We start from the raw sequence: 22,205 nt of genomic DNA, 5'->3' as shown, positions 1-22,205 counted from the left end.
CTACATCAGGAATTCGCCATCAAAGATCTCGGCTCTTTAAGCTATTTTCTTGGTCTTGAAGTTGTTCATGATAACAAGGGACTTTTCCTTACTCAAATAAAATATGCAAATGATATTCTCACTCGAGCCGGCTTAACCGACGCCAAACCTGTCCCTGCTCCTCTCTCCACATCCGATACGTTTACCAAGGATGGCAACCCATGTTTCGATCCTACTCTCTATCGCTCCCTTGTTGGGGCACTTCAATATTTAACCATCACTCGACCCGACTTATCCTACGCGGTTAATCAAGCTTGTCAACACTTACATTCACCCACTGAAAAACACTTCCAGCTAGTTAAGAGGATACTACGTTATGTCAAGGGAACTATCTCTCATGGGTTAGTGTTTACGTGTCCTACGACTCCTTCCATCTTAGGCTACTCGGACGCAGATTGGGCGCGGTGTATTGAAGCACGAAGATCCACTTACGGTTACTCAATTTTCTTGGGCGGCAATTTGGTCTCAAGGAGTGCAAAAAAACAACCAACAGTGTCAAGATCAAGTTGTGAATTTGAATATCGGGCAATGGCCAACGATGCGCTGAAATCGTTTGGATTACTCATCTATTGCAGGAACTCATGCTCTTCCACCGACCCGACCAACTCTTTTATGTGATAACAAGAGTGCATTATTCATGAGTCAGAATCCAGTGTCTCACAAACGTGCCAAGCACATCGACTTAGATTATCACTTTGTTCGGGAACTAGTTATGTCTGAAAAATTACACACTAAGTTTGTTCCTACCAAGCTTCAACTTGCGGATATTTTCACAAAAAGCCTGCCACGACCCCTTTTTGAGCATTTTCAAGACTTACTACGAGTTCATCCGCCGCTGTTTCGCTTGCAGGGGAATTACAGAAAATATCAATCATCATCAACTATCACTCTTAAAATCTCTCTCAATCAATTGTAAATATTGTGTAGTCAAAGTATTGTTATAACTTCCCTTTTATTTCTCCTTGTAATTAGTTATGTATTTTGTATATAAAGATACGTAATCTCTCTAATCATTAAGAGAGAATTCCCTTACTTTCAATGACACCGGGTTTTCATAATGTCTTATTATAAAATAGTATTTCATACCTATTCGTCTACAGTCTTATTCTTATGTGGTTAAAAATTATTTATGGGAACGTCTATTAACCAAGAACCATCTTATACTCGACCCAAAACCAACTAACTACACTTTTAACTGTGATATGAATGGGTGTTTGGCTCTGGTAACATAGTGGCGTTCTCACCTTAGTGAAAGAGAAGAATAAAGACATGAAGTGATTCAATCCATGTGTTTGTTGATGTTAGACGTCACGTTTAACTATTTATGAATAATACGTGTACTTTAAAAAAGTAATGCGATTGTTTTAAAAGATTTGACATGCCAGCTAAACAAACATCTACTACTAAGATAGAGATTTTTATACGTTTGAATTCTAAAAATGATACGTTTAATAAAAAAATTAAAGAGAAAATGGAATTCTCACATAAACAGCAAAAAAAGTTAAATGAGGAAATAGAATTCTCACATAAACAGCAATTTACTTCTAAGGTTCACTTTTCCCTTTTTCTTATTATTGGCCTTTATCACACATACATATATACGAACATGACAAATGCATACTCCTTAATAATGAAAACCTCATTTAATTGCATTTAGTAGCAAACAAAGTTAATTATTTATTTGTCTTTTGAGCAACTTGAGTCATTTTTTATTTTTTTAACTAGGCATCTTTTGAGTAAGACTGTTCAAAGGGTAAGACTCTACCCTTTTACCTAATATCCTATCCGAACCCTTTACCATTTTAGGAAGAAATGTAGACACGAGACTCTACTCTTTAAACAATAAAAGGGTCGGGTATAAATAAGGGTTTCAAGGGTCCAACCCTTTACCCTTTAAAGCAGTAATCGCAGCTCATCTTCTGCATTTACTAGTTGCATATATCATATATGACTTTAATATATAAATCCTAAAACAATTATGCTTTCATTTAATAACACAGTAAAGTCTAATTTCGAAAGTTTATCAACCATTTGAACTGATGCAAATAATATTCACATTCACAAATTTCATGTAGAGAACAATTCAGTAATTTTCATATATATATTATATGTTTTCAATCAGTAGTATGGCCTTTTATTTTTATTTTTCTTAGTAGTTGGAAAATTTATGATGAATCATATATGAAATACAAACATCTTATACATTTCAGATTAATCACGAATCTGACGAATATCTAGAAACTAGTAAACGGGAAGGGTCTGAAAAAAGGTCGGACCCTTGAAACCCATTTACCCTTTAAGAAGAAATTTAAATACCCTTTACCCGACCCTTATTATATATTCGGGTCTAATTAAGGGTTTCACGAGTCGGGTAAAAGGGTTTCAAGGTCTGACCCTTATCTTGCTCACCCCTACTTTTAAAGCTTTTTACCAAATATGATGGTCAATTCATGCATCGACCTTGAGACTCATGTGCATTTTTTATAAGCTATCTTTCGAGTCTTTTGGTTGATTCAATGGATTTGAAGCAACACTTGCGATCATATAACTATCTTTAAACGGTCTTGACTTATATGATTTAATTGTTATCATAGCTATAGCATACAAAAAACATTGGGAGTGTGTGCACCAGCAATTATCATCACTGAATACCACCGCCATGTAAATTACCATTAAACCCTATAAAGCTTTTCAGACTCAAAACTCACAACCTCGCAAAATCAAAATATCGAAACACAAAAACACATAAAATCTAACTATTATACTCTATGAGAAGTAAAATACATAGAAACTAATAAATATCACGAGGGTTTCAATTTCAAACAAAAACCATAAACATCTACAAATTGTTATTAATTAAAATCAACAAGGTAGTGAATACATCGAAACAGAAGGCAAGCGGGCAACAAGCTGCGCCGCTACCCCCTTTTTGAATTGCAAAACTCAATCTTTTAAAAACCATATTTGCTAATATTGGAGTTATAACATTACTATGCATAACCCGTTGAACTCGGGTAAGTACTCCACAGCTTCAGGAGCGAGGAAACCAAAAGTGTCAAAAGCAAAAGGAATAAATACATGTTGGTTGTCAAGACACGCTTTTTCATGTTTAGTCACCTTGCCTAAAGCAGCTTTTAAAGCAGTTTCACCGATTGTGAAACCACTACTCCGTAAACCCACCAAAGGGAAAACCCCTATTAAATCCACACACACATGTTTTCCTACAAACACCAAAATGTCAACTGGTCGAAGAGATGATATTCCCTCCGACGGGTCAGTCAGAAAATTCACATGTGCTTCTTTCTTAATAGAAATTCTGACCCGTCTGAATGTGTCACAAATGATATAGAGATTTCAAAGCAAACAACACGAAAAGACTTATCAATATTTGGAAGCAATCACATGCATCTATTGTGTTGATTACTAATTTGATTTCATGATGACATAGAGATGTTTTGATGACTTCGAAAGTGAAAATAAAGATATGACGTGATTAGATCCATTTGGTTGTAATTGTTGAAAGTGCACATTTCACTATTTATGGAAAATACGTATACTAAACAATAGGTTAAATTTGTATTTCAAAAGATTTGACTCGCCCAACAAACATCTAACATTAAGAAAAGGAGTTAATGGCTATTTTCGTCCCTGTGGTTTGCTACTTTCGCCACTTCAATCCAAAGTCTGAAATTTTATCAATTTAGTCCTTATAGTTTTAAACATTAGCCAATTACGTCCCCCCGTCTAACGACATCCAACTATGCTGCTAGTTTAAGGGGTATTTTTGTATTTCTCCTGTTTATTTTTAGTTAATGGTCATTTTTGTTCCTGTGGTTTGATACCTTTGCTACTTCAGGCCAAAGTTTAAAATTTTGTCAATTTTATGTTTAATTTAATTTAGTATTTTTTTTTGTCTATAACCCCTAAGAACATAATTCAAGCCCAAAAACATTGAGCATCGACCAAAACATGTCTACATTTACTCTGTCAACAACAATAATCATACCCCCCCTCATATTTAGTTTCTAGACATTTCCTAAACTCTCCCCCATGGTGGAATTCATTGGTAAAATGGTCAAGATAATTTTCTGAAGCCATACTATAAAATCGTTTCTTTGGTTAATGCATAATAGTTAGAGTTTAGAGATTAACATATCGTAGTAAACATCTTGATCGAAATCAGCATCAGGAGGTCAAATATCCCAAATTTCCATGTTTGCTCAAAAATCGATACACTAGATCGCATGTGTGTTCTTCAAATCGTGGTGTTCTTAAATTCTTCAAATCGACAACAACTCTAGGGTTGAATTCGGCGAATTCAAGAACGATGCCACAATTTGAAGAACACAGATACGATCTAGTGTACCGATTTCTTGAGCAAACATGGAAATACGGGATATTCAACCTCCAAATGTTGATTTCGACCCAGATGTTTGCTACGATATGTTAATCTCTAAACCCTAACTATTATGCATTAATCAAAGAAACGATTTTAGTTTTTTCGGTATAGTTCGGTTTTAGGGAATTACCCTGACCACTTTACCAATGAATTCCATCATTGACTGAAGTAGCAAAAAAAAAAAAAAAAAAAAAACCGAATTAAATTGACAAAATTTCAAAGTTTGAACTGAAGTAGCTAAAGTATCAAACTATAGGAACGAAAATGACCATTAACTAAAAATAAACAGAAGAAAGACAATCATACCCCTTAAACTAACGGCATAATTGGATGTCGTTAGACGGAGTAACGTAATTCGCTAATGTTTAAAACTATAAGGACTAAATTTTGTGAAGTGACGAAAGTAACAAACCACAGAGACGAAAATGGCCATTAACTCTTATGAAAAGTAATAGCAAGTTTTGCACGTTTCAGTTTATTAAATAAGACAAATGATATTAATTTCACATAAACAACATAATTTAATATACAACTAGCATGGAGGACCCTCCCGTTGCAAGGGTCATTGTATAGCATAATAGACATAGGGTCGTTGTATTGCATATTAGTCCGTAAAGTGATCGGATTCCAGCATGTAAAATGTATTGTGTACTAGTATTAGAACATACCATGCCCTCAACATAACCATTATCTAACCACAAACGAATATCATGACGAATTGAAAGATTAGAAAAACAAAGCTAAATAGATTATCAAATAAAAAATAAAGAAATTACTTTGCATACATGTATTTGAAAAGTTCAACTATGTAGGAATGATAAAATAATACATTGTCCTAATAGTGCAGGTGTTATTCACAGAAGTTACCACACACATGATCAGCTTCTTTGCGCCGAAAGACATTATAGCAACCAAAACACCTGTACATTTCAATAGTCAAAAGAAAGCAAACAATGCAAAACTAAGAAATTAAACCAACCCTATTTTTTCATTAAGCAACCATATTTAAATTCAGACTCTTTAACTTTATGGCTATTATATTAAAACCAAAACTAACAAACCATCATAAAAGTTACCTCACATTCACATAAGTCACCTCCAATTGCAACAAAGGATGTTATAGAAAATCAAAACACCTGCACAATTTGATACCCAAAAGAAAACAACAATAGAGTCAACAAATTTGTAAACTGTATTAAGGAGAACCACAATAGAAGCACATTCAGTATAGACCACATCGAAACTCGTTTTAAAACGTCTTTTTTAAATAATACAATTGTCAAATGAGTAGATGAAACGATTAAACAAAAACCTGATTAAGAAACATATCAGTCATCACCACATGATCTAGAACGTAGAGTAATTATTAAATTAAAATGAAAAAAAAAAAAGAAAAGAAAGTAAAACCAATGGACTCAGACATATAGATCATCAGTCATTATGAAACAAAGAGGCTCAGATACACAGTTCGTCACTGCCATCGTCAACAGCTCAGCGACGCTATGGCTGCAACTGAGGTTGCCCCGCCTAGTAGCTAATCACCATCATTGCCGAATAAAGAGATAAACCAAATTTTCAAACACCACAAACACTAACTTATAAGGCATCATGCATTAAACATTACGGTCATCGGAAGGGTCAAAGATAAAACTGATGTTCACCAAACTTGGAAGAGTCAAAAATAACTGAAGCATACAAAAGCTATGGAGGTGCAAATGAGGGCAACATCATCATCATCATAACCTTTCATCAAACAATTCCAACAACGGTCAAAAGGTATATAATCATAAAAGACCCAGATCGAACCAACAAAAGTTGCCACACCAAGAATCAAATCATGGCTGCAACAAAAGTCGCCACGCCAAAAACCCGAATCATCAGCAAAGCCATAAACCAATTTGTCAGATCAAATACCCTCAAATCTGTGTTTCAAAGGCCCGCCAATGCCATAGACGGTCGGAAATGGCTTCCGTCAACAGCAGACAACATCATAGCTCTCAAAAATTAGGGTTTTCACCCATTAACATATTATCACGGTTCCGGTGAACGACCAGATTCAGTCAACAACAACAGCACATGCAGATGCCGGTCGAAGCTCAGTAGACGCCATTGCTTCGACAGAGGCCGTAATCGTCTTCTGAAACAGAGACAATTGCGAAAAAAACTCCAATCGCTACCGATCTGAAACTGAAGCCGGCTACGACGGAGATTGGAAGAGAAAGCAATAGACGCGGTGCAACACCACCGTCACCAACGGAAGAACAATATTTATGAAGATGGAGAGAGAAGTCGGTGCCTGGTGGTATGAAAGTAATAAATATATATATATATATATATATATATAGAATAGCCTTGATGAGTCCATGAAATTATGAAACACGTGTAAGGTTAACATGACAGGTGAGCTCAATAAGACGTGTACAGAATTCACTGCCATATATACAACTTTAGGAAGCACTGTACAATAAAATCAGCTAAGAGTACAACTCCATAAGCATAACAAGGTTGTCTTTTAATATACATACTAGATTTTAACACTCGGGCGTTGTGCTGGGTTTTGAAGAGAGTAACAAATGGGCAGGAGCATTTTAAGTTATAATGGTAAGGTATGGCCCATCTTTTATGTTTGTTTTGCATTTTTATGTTTTATCTGCAATTGTTCCAACTTGAATCATTTAAGTGTATGTTTAAGGATTATAAAAAAAGTACTTACGAAAATAACACATAACACAACATGTTTTGTATTAAATTTAATAACATATATTACATGTAACAAAAAAAAACAATGTTACATAAGATTTTTACGGGTTTTCTCAACTCAAAAGAGTTTTCAAAATATACTTCTCCTATATGTATATATATATATAATTTCTCTTAAGAAAACATTTCACATTTTGCCCTAGTACTTAGAAATTATCCATCTTGGTCACACACAAATGTTGAACATGACAATTGTATACTCCTTAATACCATATGTAGTGGAGGGGTATTCATTAACAAAATGTACTACCAAATGGGTGGATGGACATTCAATAACTAAACCACAAAACATGTGTAATACTTTAACGGAAAAAAAACAATTTTTATTTAATCTTTTATATATATATATATGGTTAAGTTTATGTGAGAAATGTTCTTAGTGCGAGAAACATGAAAAGTCATTTTAACCAATCAAAAATTTTCTTCTTTTATAAAAATTAATTTTATATCGAGGGTATAAGAGTAATTTGGATTAATAGTTTAATTTGATAACTACACTATTTCAGACATCCAATTAAAGTGATGTAGATTAAAGTGTTAATTTCTTAAGGATTAAAAATTTTGGATTTTAAAATAATTCAACTATACACTATGATTTTTTTCACATTTTGAAAGATTGAATTATTGAATTTGTTCATAGCTTTCTTTATCACATTTTGAATGATTAAAATATTAGATTTATTCATAGTTTTTTTTATCACATTTACGATTTTCATTTATTTAAAAGAAAAATTCAAATACCCTTTATCATTTGCATCAAAGCTAATTTCAGCTATCGAATAATTTCATCCATCGTTTAATCTATTATCTTTTTATTTTACATTTGATCCTACATATCAAACATTCATTCCTACATATCAATAAGAAAAAACAAGACAAGAATTCACCTTCTTACTAATTATTTACTTTTATATTTACGTTTCTTGCTAAAAAAAAGTATATACTTTCGATCATTTGTACGCTTTCACGTACTTTCCTACACACGTTATCATTCCTACACACTAACAAGAAAAGACAAGACCATAATTCACTTACAAACTAATTATTTGTGTTTGGTTTTTACGTTCCTTCCTATACGTTAACGCAAATTCCTAAACACATATTGACAAGAAAAAGAAGTATCTTCTCTTATACACCGTCTAATTTCTTATCTTATATGTTTTTGATCTTTCATGTACTTTCATATATTTTCTTACAGATTGACATCCTACTCACAGTAAACTAGCTACTAAACACAGCCTGATCCAAGCCTACACAATAAATATACTATCCTACACATAATCAAAATACTTACAGAACAACCACTCAACCATAATATAATACACAAAAAAATTCAGCTGCATTTATCCTTAACTACCATCCTACACAATACAATGAAGTTCCTACACACTAAACATACTTCCTTACACACTATTATAGTACCATCCTACACAACTAACAATGAAGTTCCTACTCGTTAAACATATTATCTTACACACAGTATTATAGTACTTTCTACTTTGTAATCGACCATGATCATGTAACCAAAATAAGAAAATCAAACATAACATTTAATTTAAAAAATACACTCTAGCATTACAGCGTATGTAAACTGGTGATTGAGTTTCACATATTTCAACCTAAAGTTAAAACACAAGAAAAAAAGATTAAAAAAAATCTATTGCAATTCTACTTGATTCCACCACTAAAATGAAAAAGCAGTATGATGTGAATCCTAAACATTGTCATAGAAGCCACAAATTTGGTGTAAAGTTGTAGCACTAACATCTCTAACCTTACCCAATATTGGTAAAGGGGTTGACAAAGCTGTCAAAGATGGAGGAATCGCCATCAAAATTAGCACCCATAATTTTTAAGAATGGTTTAGATTAGAATTTAGTACCTGACACGGGGGAGGGGGGCACAAATTGATGAGCTACTCGAGATTGGCTCGCTATGTTATGTCTTTTTCCCTTTTTGAAAGCTAGTGAGCTACTCAAGATCGGCTCGAGAAATCGAGCGAAGTTTAAACAAGTGGCTTGAACCAGAGTTTGAGCCTAAAATAAGCTTGTTTAATAAACAAGCCCAAGCATGAACTTAATTTACTAAGCTGGAGCTGACTCGCGTGCCAAAACGAGCATGTTATTTGAATAACTTTGTATTTAAATATATTAATAATATTTTCAAAAAATATATTATTAATAATAAATATGTGTTATACACACATACATACATGTATTTAAACATCAGTTATTATTATATGTTAAATTATGATAAAAGTAACAAATAATATATATTTTGTTATATATAAAAATTATAATTAATATATATAATAAATATAATGGTATATAAACTAATTAACATATAATAAATAATCCGAGCTTCAGATTGAAAAACTATTTGTGGTGCTTGAGCTCGAGCTCGTAAATTAAATTAGCGGAGCACAAGCCTAGTCGACCTCAAGCTCCACTCCTCTCGTTTGCATTTGTAATAAGCAAGGCTATTAAGGTTGATTATAGTATGGAAATACTTGCATATAAACTGCAAACGCCTAAACTATGGTGCAACAAAATAGTATTCGGTAGCATTGGATGCCATACTCTTCGAATGAACGTCTAGACACATGTTTCCTAATCAACCTGCAACCATAAAAACAAAAAATACAGAAACATGTTCAGTTTAGGCACAATAATCAGACCAATTTAGACCAAGGCTATTAGGGTTGATTATATTATTCTCTCTCAATTCAAAATATAACTAATGTTGATATAAAACTCTTTCGTAAAAAGTCTAAAGTGACCATGTCTTTAGATGAAAAAAAATCCACTGGAAGAACTTAACAGCATAGGTTATAAATGCAATGATCATGGGAATGGGTAATTTAGATTGCACGCCAAAACCGGCCAATAAAGGCGCCTAAATTGTCTTCAATCTCTCTGTTTTTATAAAATTAGGTTGAAATAACTGATTGGGAACCAATGCATTACCTTTGCTAAAGCCCAAATGCTAAAATAGAAGGAACACTCCACTGTCATCATGCTTCTGTTGCCAACTTCCAACATGTCGGGCCTAATAGCAAATCACAAGAAAACACAAGTTTAAGAACCGTTAAAAGCATTAACGGGACAAATCACTATTTAGCCAAACGGGTGGATTAAAACTTTTTGCCAAACAGGCCAAACTAAACCTTTTAGCCAAACAAGCCGAATAGAACCTTTTTATCAATCAAACAAATTACAGGCCAATCTAAACCTTCGGCTATAACTTCCGTATCAAAATTAGATTTCATAGAATCATAAATCAAACCTTATGATACCATCAATCAGTTCTCAAATTTTCCAGTAAATATACAACCTTAACGCATATTGAGCAAGACTAAAACCAACATTGAAGTTATAAATACTTACGGCGGCTCGTTCGTCTATTAGGTATCAGAACATCTCCGCTTCTGTGTAATTGATGCTTTAGAAGACATTGTCATATAATTTCAACAGCATTCTCCAAATTCATATCAATCATTGCTCAAATAAAAATTTAACAAATCTATAATATAAAACTGAAAAATGAGAAACTAAAAATCTGTTGTTTCTTGTCATCATTTCCTCGTTAAAAACATCAACAAATTCAAATCAATGACTTAATTATGAAAATGATTGAAAACAAGAACTATACATGTACCTGTAGCTAGACTTCGACCAGATCCCGAGCTTGACCATGGCTTAACCCATTTGACTAACTGGGTTGGCCGATTGATTGAGTTGACTCATTCCCGTTGAACCAAAAGCCGTCATCACCGTCGCCGATCTTGTTCCCGCTGCTAACCACCACCACCACCGTCTCCGTAGACACTGTCAGCATCAGACCAACCGCCTGAAATCATCCCCACAGCCGAGTATCCACCTTGTTTCGTCCGATCTACGCCGAAATGGTGTTGTCGCCAGGACAAGGAAACACAATAAAAAGAAATAAGGAGGAGATTCCTTTGACTTAGCCTCCAACGGTCTTTAATTGGTCATTGTTAAAATCTTTTATTTGTGAAGTAAATGATTTCCCAATTTCTAACACACTCATCACATCTTCCTTCCCCTACAAGCTTTATAATCTTTGTTTTGATATCCCGCCCGAATCCCTTCTTCATTCACATTCAAAATTTTAAAATCAGATCAAAGATATTTGATATCTAAACCCTAATTTTCAAGCAAAGCTTCAGCCTCAATCTTCTTCATCGGTTTGTCTGATGATTCCTAAAACAGCCAATCAGCATCTTCAACGTATTCAATCTTCGAAGTTCATCATCGTCACTCACAATCTGTTCTACATGGTATGTTTATCATCCATTTCACGATGGTTAGATTTGGTTAGGTTTTTTTCTTTTGTTTGAGAGGTATCCACATCTACTTTCCAACTCACTTGCTTAAATCCAGATATTTCACTTCAAAACAGGCCTCTCTTTTTCCATCCGATGCTTCATCCTGTAGTAATGGATTTGATAAGTTATTAACCAATATAGATGTAAGAATACAGAAGGTTCAGAATGCAACCAGGCTTAAAGGATATAATGGTCAATATGGAAAAAGTTAACAAAAAAAGAATTTTGAATACTATAATTAAGTGATATACTACCATGTCTATTTTTGATTCTCATATATATATATATATATATATATGTATGTATGTATGACAGAGATGATTGATCTTTGGAGACTCTTTACAAGAACATGACAGTCGAGCCTTGAGACTTACATATGTGAATTTTGACGAACTATATTCTGAGTCTTTTAGTTGATTAAATGGATTTAAAGTAAAACTTACAATCATATAGCTATTTTTAGAGAGTCTTTTACCATTATAATCCGACTTTAACCATTTTCAAAAACATACAATTAACATTGAGAATGTGTACCCAAACAATTCTTGTCATCATATATCACCACCATATCACCACCATCCATGTAAACTCTCATCAAAGCCTATAAATCTTTTCTTGCTCATAACTCCAACAACTACCAAAACCAAAATCCCAAATTTTTAAACACACATAAAATTTAACTCTTTAAACTCCATGTGAAGTAAATCACACAAACTTTACCCAAACACATAAAAACTAATAATTATTACCAAGGATTTCAACTGAAACTTCAAACAAAAACCATAAACCTCTACGATACATGAATTTCAAAATTATAATAAAAAAACAAACATGAAAAGACAAATCAATATTTAGAAACAAACACGCGCTTCCATTATGCTAATTTCACTATTGTAAGATTTGATGTATGGCTCGTGATGACATAAAGACGTTATAGAGGAAATTAAAGATATGACATAATTAGATCCGTGCGTTTGTAATTATTGAACACGCACATTTCACTATTTATAGAAATTATGTATATCTAAAACAAAATGTTAAACTGTAAGATTTAACTTGTCTTTTAAACAAACATCTATTGAAATGATACATTGTCGAGAATGTTAAAACAAAAGTCACAATTTCATAACTTGACATAAACACCATGATTGATTGATTATACAATTCTTAAGGTTAACAAAACACACATTTTCACCTTTTGACGTGGTACTTAGAACTTATTGATCTTTCATTCTTAGTAGTGAAAAGGGAAAACCACATTAATATAATTTAATTAAATCAAGTAGCAATTAAAAAAGATGATTATTATTATTTTGTTTTTGAACAAATTGTTGGGTGTGGTGGGGTACAAGATAATGAAATGAATGGAGCAGGAAGAAACATTGAACACAAAATAATGGATTCATTGAACCTATTTCTCTCTCTTTCCTCGTTTGTATAAATCTATTCAATTCTATTCACATAACCAAACAACCTACCTTTCTTTACCTTCCATTCATCCCCTTTGGTCTTTTTTGCCCAAATTTTATATATGGGTTTTCTCTTTCTTATATGATTTTGATGCTTAATCATCTATTATTATTATCACTCATCTTCTTGCTGCTGCTGGATCTCATCTTTTTTGCTCTCAACAGAGGGTTTTTTGGGCTTTCAACTCTTGAATTTGTTTTCGGTTTCTTTCAACTCTACTCATGCAGAAACTCATCGGTAAAGTCTTGATTTTGATTGCTTAATTTGTTTGTTTCTTGATAAAGTTTTGATTTTTATTGCTTTGGTTTGTTAGTTTCTTGATAAAGTTTTGATTTTTATTTCTTAAATGGTTGGTTTCTTGATAAAGTTTTGATATTTATTGGTTTTCTTTAATTATCTGAAATGGGTATTTGAGATTATTATGTTATAGTTGAAATCCTGTGTTGGTGGTTGTTTTTATAAACTCTTGCATATTGGTTATAGGAATATATGATAGGTTGACTTGTATATGCTTGATATGATCATATTGTTTTGTTAATTGAGTTGCATAGGAAAACTAGGATTACAAGAACATGATTGATTATTGAGGTTTTATCTTTATGCTGGTTATATCTGATTTATGGTAATATTTAGGGAAAAAAAAGTGAGTTCTTTGGACACTTCAGAGTAAGGTTTATTGCACTTTAAAAATTTGTAGCTCAATTAAATCTTGATCTGCTGTTTAGGTTTCTTTTTTTTTTTTGAGAGATTAGAAATAATATTTGGTGTTAGGTTTTAGTTATGCCTGATTTATGGTTACTTAAAAGAAAAATAGTTCTTTTGAAACTTAGTTTTAAGATTTATTGCTCCTTAGCATATGTGACTTTTTGTTAAGTCTTGATCTGCTGTAATTTTTTTTTTAATTAGGAATAAAAGTTTGGTGTTAGTTATGCCTGATTTATAATAATTTCAAGATAAAAAGGTGTTCTTTTGAAAGTTAGGTTAAGGTTTACTGTTTCTTAAAATCCTTAGTTCAATTGAGTCATGGCTTTGCAGTAAAGGTTTCTTCTTTCTTAATAAACCAAAATTTAAGTATGGATCTGATGTTCTTTTGTGTTTGGTTTTCAGGGGAAGATGTTCTTTACCATGGTATGCCAAAATACCAAACTCTTGAAGAGTCAGATCTCTTCTTGTCCCTAGGTCAACAATTATACTTCCCATCTCGCAAGAGGTCAAGAATCACTGCACCATTCGTCTTTTCTGAACAACTTTTTAAAAAACAAAAAACCACCATTGACATCCTTCCAGATGAATGTTTATTCGAGATCTTAAGACGCGTTTCTGGTCAAGAAAAAAGTTCATGTGCATCGGTTTCAAAGCGTTGGTTAATGCTGCTAAGCACCATTCACAGAAACGAGCAAAAGAACGTGCAAGACTTTGATAAAAGTGGCGGGGCTATCCCACGGTGTCTAAAAGGGAAAAAAGCAACCGACATTAGACTTGCAGCCATTGGTGTTGGTTCAGGAAACCGTGGCGGTTTAGGCGAACTTGCTATTTTAGGAAATAATTCAAGTAAAGTAACTGATTTTGGGCTCATGACTGTTGCTCGTGGTTGCCCTTCTCTCACATCACTTACTTTATGGAATCTGTCTTCGGTTAAAGATGAAGGTGTTACTGAAATCGCTAACGAGTGTCATTTGTTGGAAAAAGTTGAACTTTCTCACTGCCCGGGAATTACCAACAAATCTTTAATGGCGATCGCAAAAAACTGCCCTAATCTAACCTCCCTCTCAATAGAATCTTGCTCAAACATCGGGAACGAAGGCCTTCAAGCTATTGGTAAAAGCTGCCCTAATTTGAAATCCATTTCAATGAAGAACTGCCCTTTAGTCGGAGATCAAGGGTTGGTTAGTCTGGTCACTTCAGCATCTTCTTCTTTGTTGAAATTAAGACTCCAAGGTTTAACCATCAGTGATATGTCTCTGGCTGTTATCGGGCACTATGGTTTGGCATTGACCGATTTGATATTAAGTGATCTCAAGACTGTAACCGGAAAGGGTTTTTGGGTTATGGGCAGTGGTCAAGGGTTACAGAAGTTGAAGTCGGTTGTAATTGCCAACTGTAATGGTGTCACTGATCCAGGGCTTGAAGCAATGGGCAGAGGCTGCCCGAACTTGAAAGAAGTTTCCGTTAAAAATTCTGTCTTTCTATCAGATAAAGGTGTTGTTGCGTTTGCTAAAGTTGCAAATTCGGTTGAAACTTTGATTCTTGAAGAATGCCAAATGGTTACACAGCTTGGAATCTTTGGGTTACTTGTAAACTGTGGTACTTTAAAGACTCTTTCTTTGACAAAATGTGCGGGGATTCAAGATTTGCCTATGAATATCCCTTCGGGTTTATCTCTCTGCACTTCTTTAAAATCTTTATCCATTCGCAATTGCCTGAGTTTTGGAAACTTCAGTTTGGCTTTATTGGGTCGGCTTTGCCACAATCTTGAAGAAATCGTGTTGACAGGGCTTCACAGAATTACAGATTCAGGCTTGACCTCACTTATCAAGAACTGTGAGTCTGGTCTAACCAAGGTAGATCTTAGCGGTTGTGTGAATCTAACCGACAAGAGCGTTTCAGAAATTTCTATGGCTCATGGTGGGGCCCTCGAGGTCTTGAATCTTGACGGTTGCAGATCAATCACTGATGCAAGTGTGATCACCGTTGCTAAAAATTGCTTTTCACTCAGGGAGCTTGATGTTTCTAAATCTGCAATCACTGATTTCTCAGTTGCAGCATTGGCGTGCGCAGGACAGGTAAACTTACAAGTGTTGTCAATCTCGGGATGCCAGGTGTCAAACAAGAGCCTGCCGTTCTTGAAGAAGTTGGGTGAAACATTAATCGGTTTGAACATGATGCAATGCTGTGGTGTCAGCAGCTCTGCTGTTGGTCTTTTGGGAGAACAAATCTGGAAGTGCGATATCCTTGTTTAAAGGATACTAATAAGTTAGATCTTGAAACAGTGTTGGTTTTTACAGGCTCGGTGTGGTGGGTTGCTTCATAAAATCCGGTTCCAAGCGCATCTTTTTCCAAGGGATTTGGCTGACACATCTTTTTTTACAGTTTATTATTAAACTGTTGCGAGAATTTTGGCCTTTCATATAAGGTCTTTTATTCTTGTCAGCCATATTTTCATGAGAATTCTGATGCTGGTTCTGGTTTTCGAAGACAAACCTTTCGCAACGGGTCCTAGTCGTGGTTGTTAGCTGTCTGTTACTGTTGGTTGTTTTGAGTCTGTTATGATGTTTGTTGGTCTACTTTTGGTTTTCATAAGGTTACAGATGGTGATGGTTCAAGTAGTGGTGAGCTTGGTGGTTTGTGGGATTTGGGCATGGTTAGAAGGTTATTATACCTGTCTGCTCATGACAACCTTTGTAAGGTTGTTTTTTTAGTTTTTACCAAATCCTGATTTTTCTTGGCTTACCACTTATTTGTAAACTGTTGATTGTTTGTAACCATTTGTGATGGGAACTTGTAATGATATCTACTTGTGTTTGGTGTTTAGTGTTTTTGTCTGTTTTGTACATTAATCTGTGTTTTGTTGGTCAAAGTTGCAAAGAATGCAGCATCTTTCAAAAGATGGATTTGCACGCAAATCACAGATACGAGTATGCAATAATTTAAGCTTGCAGCGTTGATTATAATGTATAGCATAAAGATTACAATAGCGGTTGCGTAGATTATGAGAATGGTGAAGTATGATATAAAGATTACAGTAACGCTTGTGCAGATTATGAGAATGGGACTAAGTAATGTGCTTAGTTGCTAAGAATGAGTATGTGTAACGCAGGCTATGAACATAGGGAAGGTTTGTACAAGGAACATAGGGAAGGTTTGTGAACCTTGTATGTGATTCATAGCTATCGGATTATGTGTTAGCATAGGGAAGGTTTGTGAGCCTTATATGCGTCATTATTATTTAGGTATATTGGTTTTTAATGATCTCAACTATTGCCTTCTGATCATTGTTGGCCCTAACTAATGAATTGACTACTAATGGTTCCAACTTTTAAAGTATTTGTTTCTAACGGTCCGTGACTAACAGAATCCTAACGTCGTTAGTTTCAGGTCGCCGGAAAACTCAATTTTTCCCCCCGAAAACTCAACGTTTTCGTCCCAAACATCTTGGTAACTTCGTATCGGACCTTTAGAAACCTTTTTCTAATAAAAGCCCCAATTATTGAGGTCGTCGGAAACCTTAGAACCATCCTCGGAATTGGTTGATGGTGCTCAAGTGGTGGTAGTATGTTAGCGGTGAGTCAATTGGTGGTGGTTGCGGTGTTCAAGTGGTGTTTTCCGGCAACAAATTTGAATTTTCCGGCCAAAAACGTTTTCCCGACGACCTAAAACTAACGGCGTTAGGATTTTTGTTAGTCGCGGACCATTAGGAACAAATGCTTTAAAAGTTGGGATCATCAGTAGTTAATTCATTAGTTGTGACCAGCAGTAACCAAAAGGCAATAGTTGGGACCACTAAAAACCAATATACATATATTTTATTAATCCATAAGATATGTTATTACGTATGTTATTAAATTTTACTTCTTTTTTTTTTGTATTTTATTAACTAGTTGTGGATTACATTGAGTATATCCTAGTTCATCAATATACTTTGTCAAAATTCTTTGATTTTGGTAAAAAAAAAAAACTTGCCCTTTGACTAGCCCTCTTAATTTATCTGGCTAGCCATTGCCATTATCGAATTTATGGCTATAAAAGGAGCCCCCCTCCTCGGTAAACCCTTTCTTTCCATAATTTAATATTCACTCCCGTTCATTCTAGCTTTCTCTTTCATACTCAAGAACTAGGTTTGACTTTAAAGTCTTTATTTTCGTTTATCAATCACCTGTTTATGATGATTTCAGTTTGTTTACATAAGTTGATCATTATCATGTTGTCAAAACAATCGACACATGTGGTAACAACACATTTTGGCACTCGGTTCGTTAGTGTTCGGTTAACTAATAATGGTGCAAAGGTTGGCGCATTAGAAAGTTGGGTGTTTTTATTTTTATTTTTTTCTAACACGACACTATCTTCTCGATCTTTCCATTGGAAGAGTTGAGTTCAGAGGCAGCGACGACTAGGTTAAACAGGTTTGATTCTACTTCTCTGGTGTTGAAGCCATTAGTGTTGACGGTCGGACAGGCAACAGCTATGCAGATTCAACCAAATCCGGGCCGATTGAGGTTAGATTCTACGAATTTTGACTCCAAATATGATCGATATGTAGGTTGTGTTTCATACCTTAATTGTGGGATTTCTTGGCTAGCTACAATGGCGATGATTCTGAAGAAAATTATACAATAGCTACAACTTAACTTATCAATTAAATCACAGCATTTTACGTTTGTTAAAAACTAAAAAAATTTCTAGCATTTTGAGTAGATCAATTAATTGTTCCAGAGTTGTTCTTCATATATGTTATCATTTTAAATTCAAGTCAATTTTTAGTTCTAGGGCTTTGTTTTATTATTTCTTTTGTATCTTGCGTTTTTGGTTTGCTCTTCCTTCTTTGCCTGTAACCAGTTATGCGCTTGCTTGGATTTATGATGTTTGAAGGTTAAGCATTATTAGTCTTAATAAAAACCTAATTAATAATTCGAAAGGCCATTTTAGACATTGTTAATAAAAAACAGAGAATATTTGTTATCTATGTCTAATAAAGATTCAAGTGATTGTGTTTTGTATGCTTGCATGTCATATATTGGCCTTCTAAATGATTGTGGAGCTAATATGTTTTTGTCTTTAATTACCTATTGAATTGACCCCGTGCTTTCAGGCCCAAAGTTTGACTGCAAAATGGCCGAGGTTTAAGCTAGGGGTAAGCAGGAATCGAAATGATGCTACTACACTATTAACGCATGGATGAATTATTCGATTTCTGGCCAAATGAAGTGTATGTTTGCCAGTCGACACCTGCATCTGTATTTGAAAGTTAATGTTGGACTTTGTCAGATAATTCAAAGGTCACACCACCTATAACATGCAGTTGCCATCAGTTTAATTCTTGAAGTTCGGAGTCCACTATCACCAAACGTTTAAAGCTATGTGGTTAAATGTCAACTATCAACAAGATGGTTATAATTCTAAAGGGGGCAGAAGTTAATTTGATCACAAGGTTAGAATGTGGTTATAGCTTCTTGGGTTATTAACGGTTTTTAGCGACCCCGCTGCAACGCGCGGGTCGTAAATACTAGTTATAAATAAATTGGGGCTTAAGAGGGTGAAGAAGAAACGATCGATGTCCTTTTTGGTAAACACCTAACATACATATAAATAATTCATGTTTAGTGACACCGATTTCTCAATGTTCAGGAAAATGGAAACTCAGTTTCTTCTAAAAGGTTTTTTCTTGTTTATTTAAACGTTTTTCATTCCAAATAGAGGTGACAGTTTACAGGCTCGTAAACGAACATGAACAGAGCATGTTTGTGTTCATTTGTTTAAAATTTAACCGAACAAATGATCTAACACAAACAATCAAACGAACAGGGTTTTTGAGTTCATGTTTGTTCGTTAAGAAAATGAACATGTTCTGTATGTTTATCTTCACACACAACTGGTTAAACATCCAAAGTTCTATAAAAACCAACCCCATTTATTATCCTTCATCTTCACACACAACTGTATCCATGGATCATGGCTTCATCTACCACCACCCTCATTCTGACCGGGTCTCCGGCAGGCCGTTAGCTATCCTTTGCCAATGTTGTTTCTTGGAACCTTGTTTCGGACAAAAACTTCATTAGCAGTACAAAAATGATAAGCTAAGCTTTGCCATTCAACTTTATTAGCGGTATGGAAAACGTTTTCTTCTATTTTTTAAAAAAGTTTAGCTAACATGCTTTACTTATTAAATTTTCAATTTATTTATAGTATCTACGTTTTATCTAGTATTTAAATATTTTTCTAAATTTAGTTTGTTATCATCCAGTTCTTGAGTCAGTCCGAGTCCGACTTTCAATAACTATATATATTGTAAATTTATTGTGTGTTTTAAGGAATATAACTATGCCTTCAGTTATAAGTCTTTAGTAATAAATATTATTATTTTTATTGATTGTAGTAAATAGTAGTAAATTTGATCGAAAAGAAAACAAAATTTGTTGATACATCATAGATTTAAGTGTTTTAGAAAAGTAGGAAAAAAAGGGTGGTTGAAAGTGAAAACTTTCATGATAAAGGGAATTATTGTACGAAGAGAGAGTTTATAGTTAGAAATATTTTTTCAACTACGAGGAAATGATTTTGAATGTGACGCAATCCAAATGTATCACATGGGATGGCACCATCTCTTCTATCAATACAATCCTAATTCAACTCATCAAGAAATCTGATCAAGTGGTATCATCTCCCTTTCGCCATGGTACCAGACCACTGGTACGACATTGAAGGTGTCTTTACCGGTTCAGCCACAATCCTCCCAAATGGTGAAATAGTCATGCTCTACACTGGTAGCGCGTATGATCTTTCGCAGCTACAATGCATAGCATATGCGGGCAACTCGTCAGATCCATTACTCGTTGATTGGGTAAAATACCAAGGAAACCCAGTCTTATTCCCACTCCCAGGTGTGGGGCACAGAGACTTCCGGGACCCATCAACACTGGATGGGGCCCGATGGTGAATGGCGACTGTTGATTGGGTCAAAGAAAAACGAGACAGTTGGTTGTGCGTTAGTCTACCATACCATAGATTTCACATACTTTGAGCTAAAATATGAAGTGCTGCACGCGGTTCCTCATACTATGTGAAAGTGTGTAGATTTGTACCATGTATATACCACACACACAAATGGGTTGGACATGTCCGTCGATGATGGGCCAAATGCAAAATATGTGCTGAAAAAAAGTGGGGATGATAATAAGCATGATTGGTATTCAATTGGACATCTTAATCGGTTGAATGATAACAAGAGTACCATTTATCATTCAACCGATCGAGATCTCCAATGGAATACCAGTCGTGCTTATTATCATCTCCACTTTCTTTCAAGACGTATTTTACATTTGGACCATTGTCGACAGACATGTCAAACCCGTTTGTGTGTGTGGTGGATACAGGGTACAAATCTACACACTCCCACATACCTGTATGAGGGACCGCGTGCATCACTTTATCTTTCAGTTCAAAGTACGTGAAATTTGTGGTACGGTAGGCCAATGCACAACCATCTGTCTCGTTTTTCTTTGACCCAACCAACATTCGCCATTCACCATCGGGCCCCATCCATAGTGTTGATGGGTCCCGGAAGTCTCTGGGCCCCACACCTAGAGGTGGGAATAAGACTGGGTTTCCTTGATATTTTACCCAATCAGCAAGTAATGGATCAGATGAGTTGGCCGCATATATGCACTGTAGCTGCGAAAGATCATACGCGCTACCAGTGTAGAGCATGACCACTTCACCATTTGGGAGGATCGTGGCTGAATCGGTAAAGACACCTTCAATGTCGTACCAGTGGTCCGGCACCATGGCGAAAGGGAGAAGATACCATTTGATGAGATTCCTTGATACCGAGTGTCCCTATGTCATGTTGCCCCAAAGGGGTGAAAATGGATTATACTGGTAGAACAGGTGGTACCATCTCTTGTAATACATTGGGCCTGCATCACATTCAATGATTTGGTCAATGCTTAGAATAGATAGAAATCGTCAAAGTCAACTTATTGGTATACAAAGTCAAAGAAAGAATCAACATTAGATTCTGATGCAGAAACAAGTTAATGGGCCAAGTCTTGAAAGTCAAAATCATCATCCTGAATGTCAATGCAAAAGTCAATGTCAGAAGAATTGGGGTCAAAAGCATGTTTGCAGGCAAACGTGAATTGGTTCATGCAAGTCAAAGTCAATTAATCAGATCAAGGTTTTGTTAGAGACAAATTTTGGTTCAGGTATTTCAACTCTTGCAAAAAAATTGATCTTTTATTCTTGTCAGCCATATGAGAATTCTGATGCTTGGTTCTGGTTTTTGAAGACAGCCTTTCGCAATAGGTCCTAGTTATGATTGTTAGCTGTCTGTTACTGTCGGGTGGTCGTGGACTCGTGTCTGTGATGATGTTGGTCTAGTTTTGGTTTTTGTAAGGTTACAAATGGTGATGGGTTCAAGTAGTTGTGGGTTTTGGGCATGGTTAGATGTTATTATGCATGTCTACCCAT

The 22,205-nt window shown here is 34.9% G+C and overlaps 1 protein-coding gene and 1 pseudogene across 1 annotated transcript; one reads left to right on the top strand and one right to left on the bottom strand.

The window, feature by feature from the left end:
• The first annotated feature begins 13,099 nt into the window (after positions 1 to 13,099).
• LOC143633218 (EIN3-binding F-box protein 1-like) lies at positions 13,100 to 16,367 on the top strand. Its single transcript, XM_077101563.1, has 2 exons — positions 13,100 to 13,253; positions 14,124 to 16,367. The coding sequence occupies exons 1-2, from the start codon at positions 13,238 to 13,240 to the stop codon at positions 15,974 to 15,976; spliced, it is 1,869 nt and encodes a 622-aa protein (XP_076957678.1). The 5' UTR covers positions 13,100 to 13,237; the 3' UTR covers positions 15,977 to 16,367.
• Positions 16,368 to 20,939: 4,572 nt separating this feature from the next.
• LOC143633209 (beta-fructofuranosidase, soluble isoenzyme I pseudogene) lies at positions 20,940 to 21,647 on the bottom strand (annotated as a pseudogene).
• Between the last annotated feature and the right edge of the window lie 558 nt (positions 21,648 to 22,205).

Source organism: Bidens hawaiensis, unplaced genomic scaffold (assembly GCF_021521415.1).
Source record: "Bidens hawaiensis isolate Kalapana, Puna unplaced genomic scaffold, B.hawaiensis_p1.1 tig00006634_1, whole genome shotgun sequence".
NCBI classification, from domain to species: domain Eukaryota; kingdom Viridiplantae; phylum Streptophyta; class Magnoliopsida; order Asterales; family Asteraceae; genus Bidens; species Bidens hawaiensis.
This window is presented reverse-complemented; position numbering and strand designations above follow the sequence as displayed.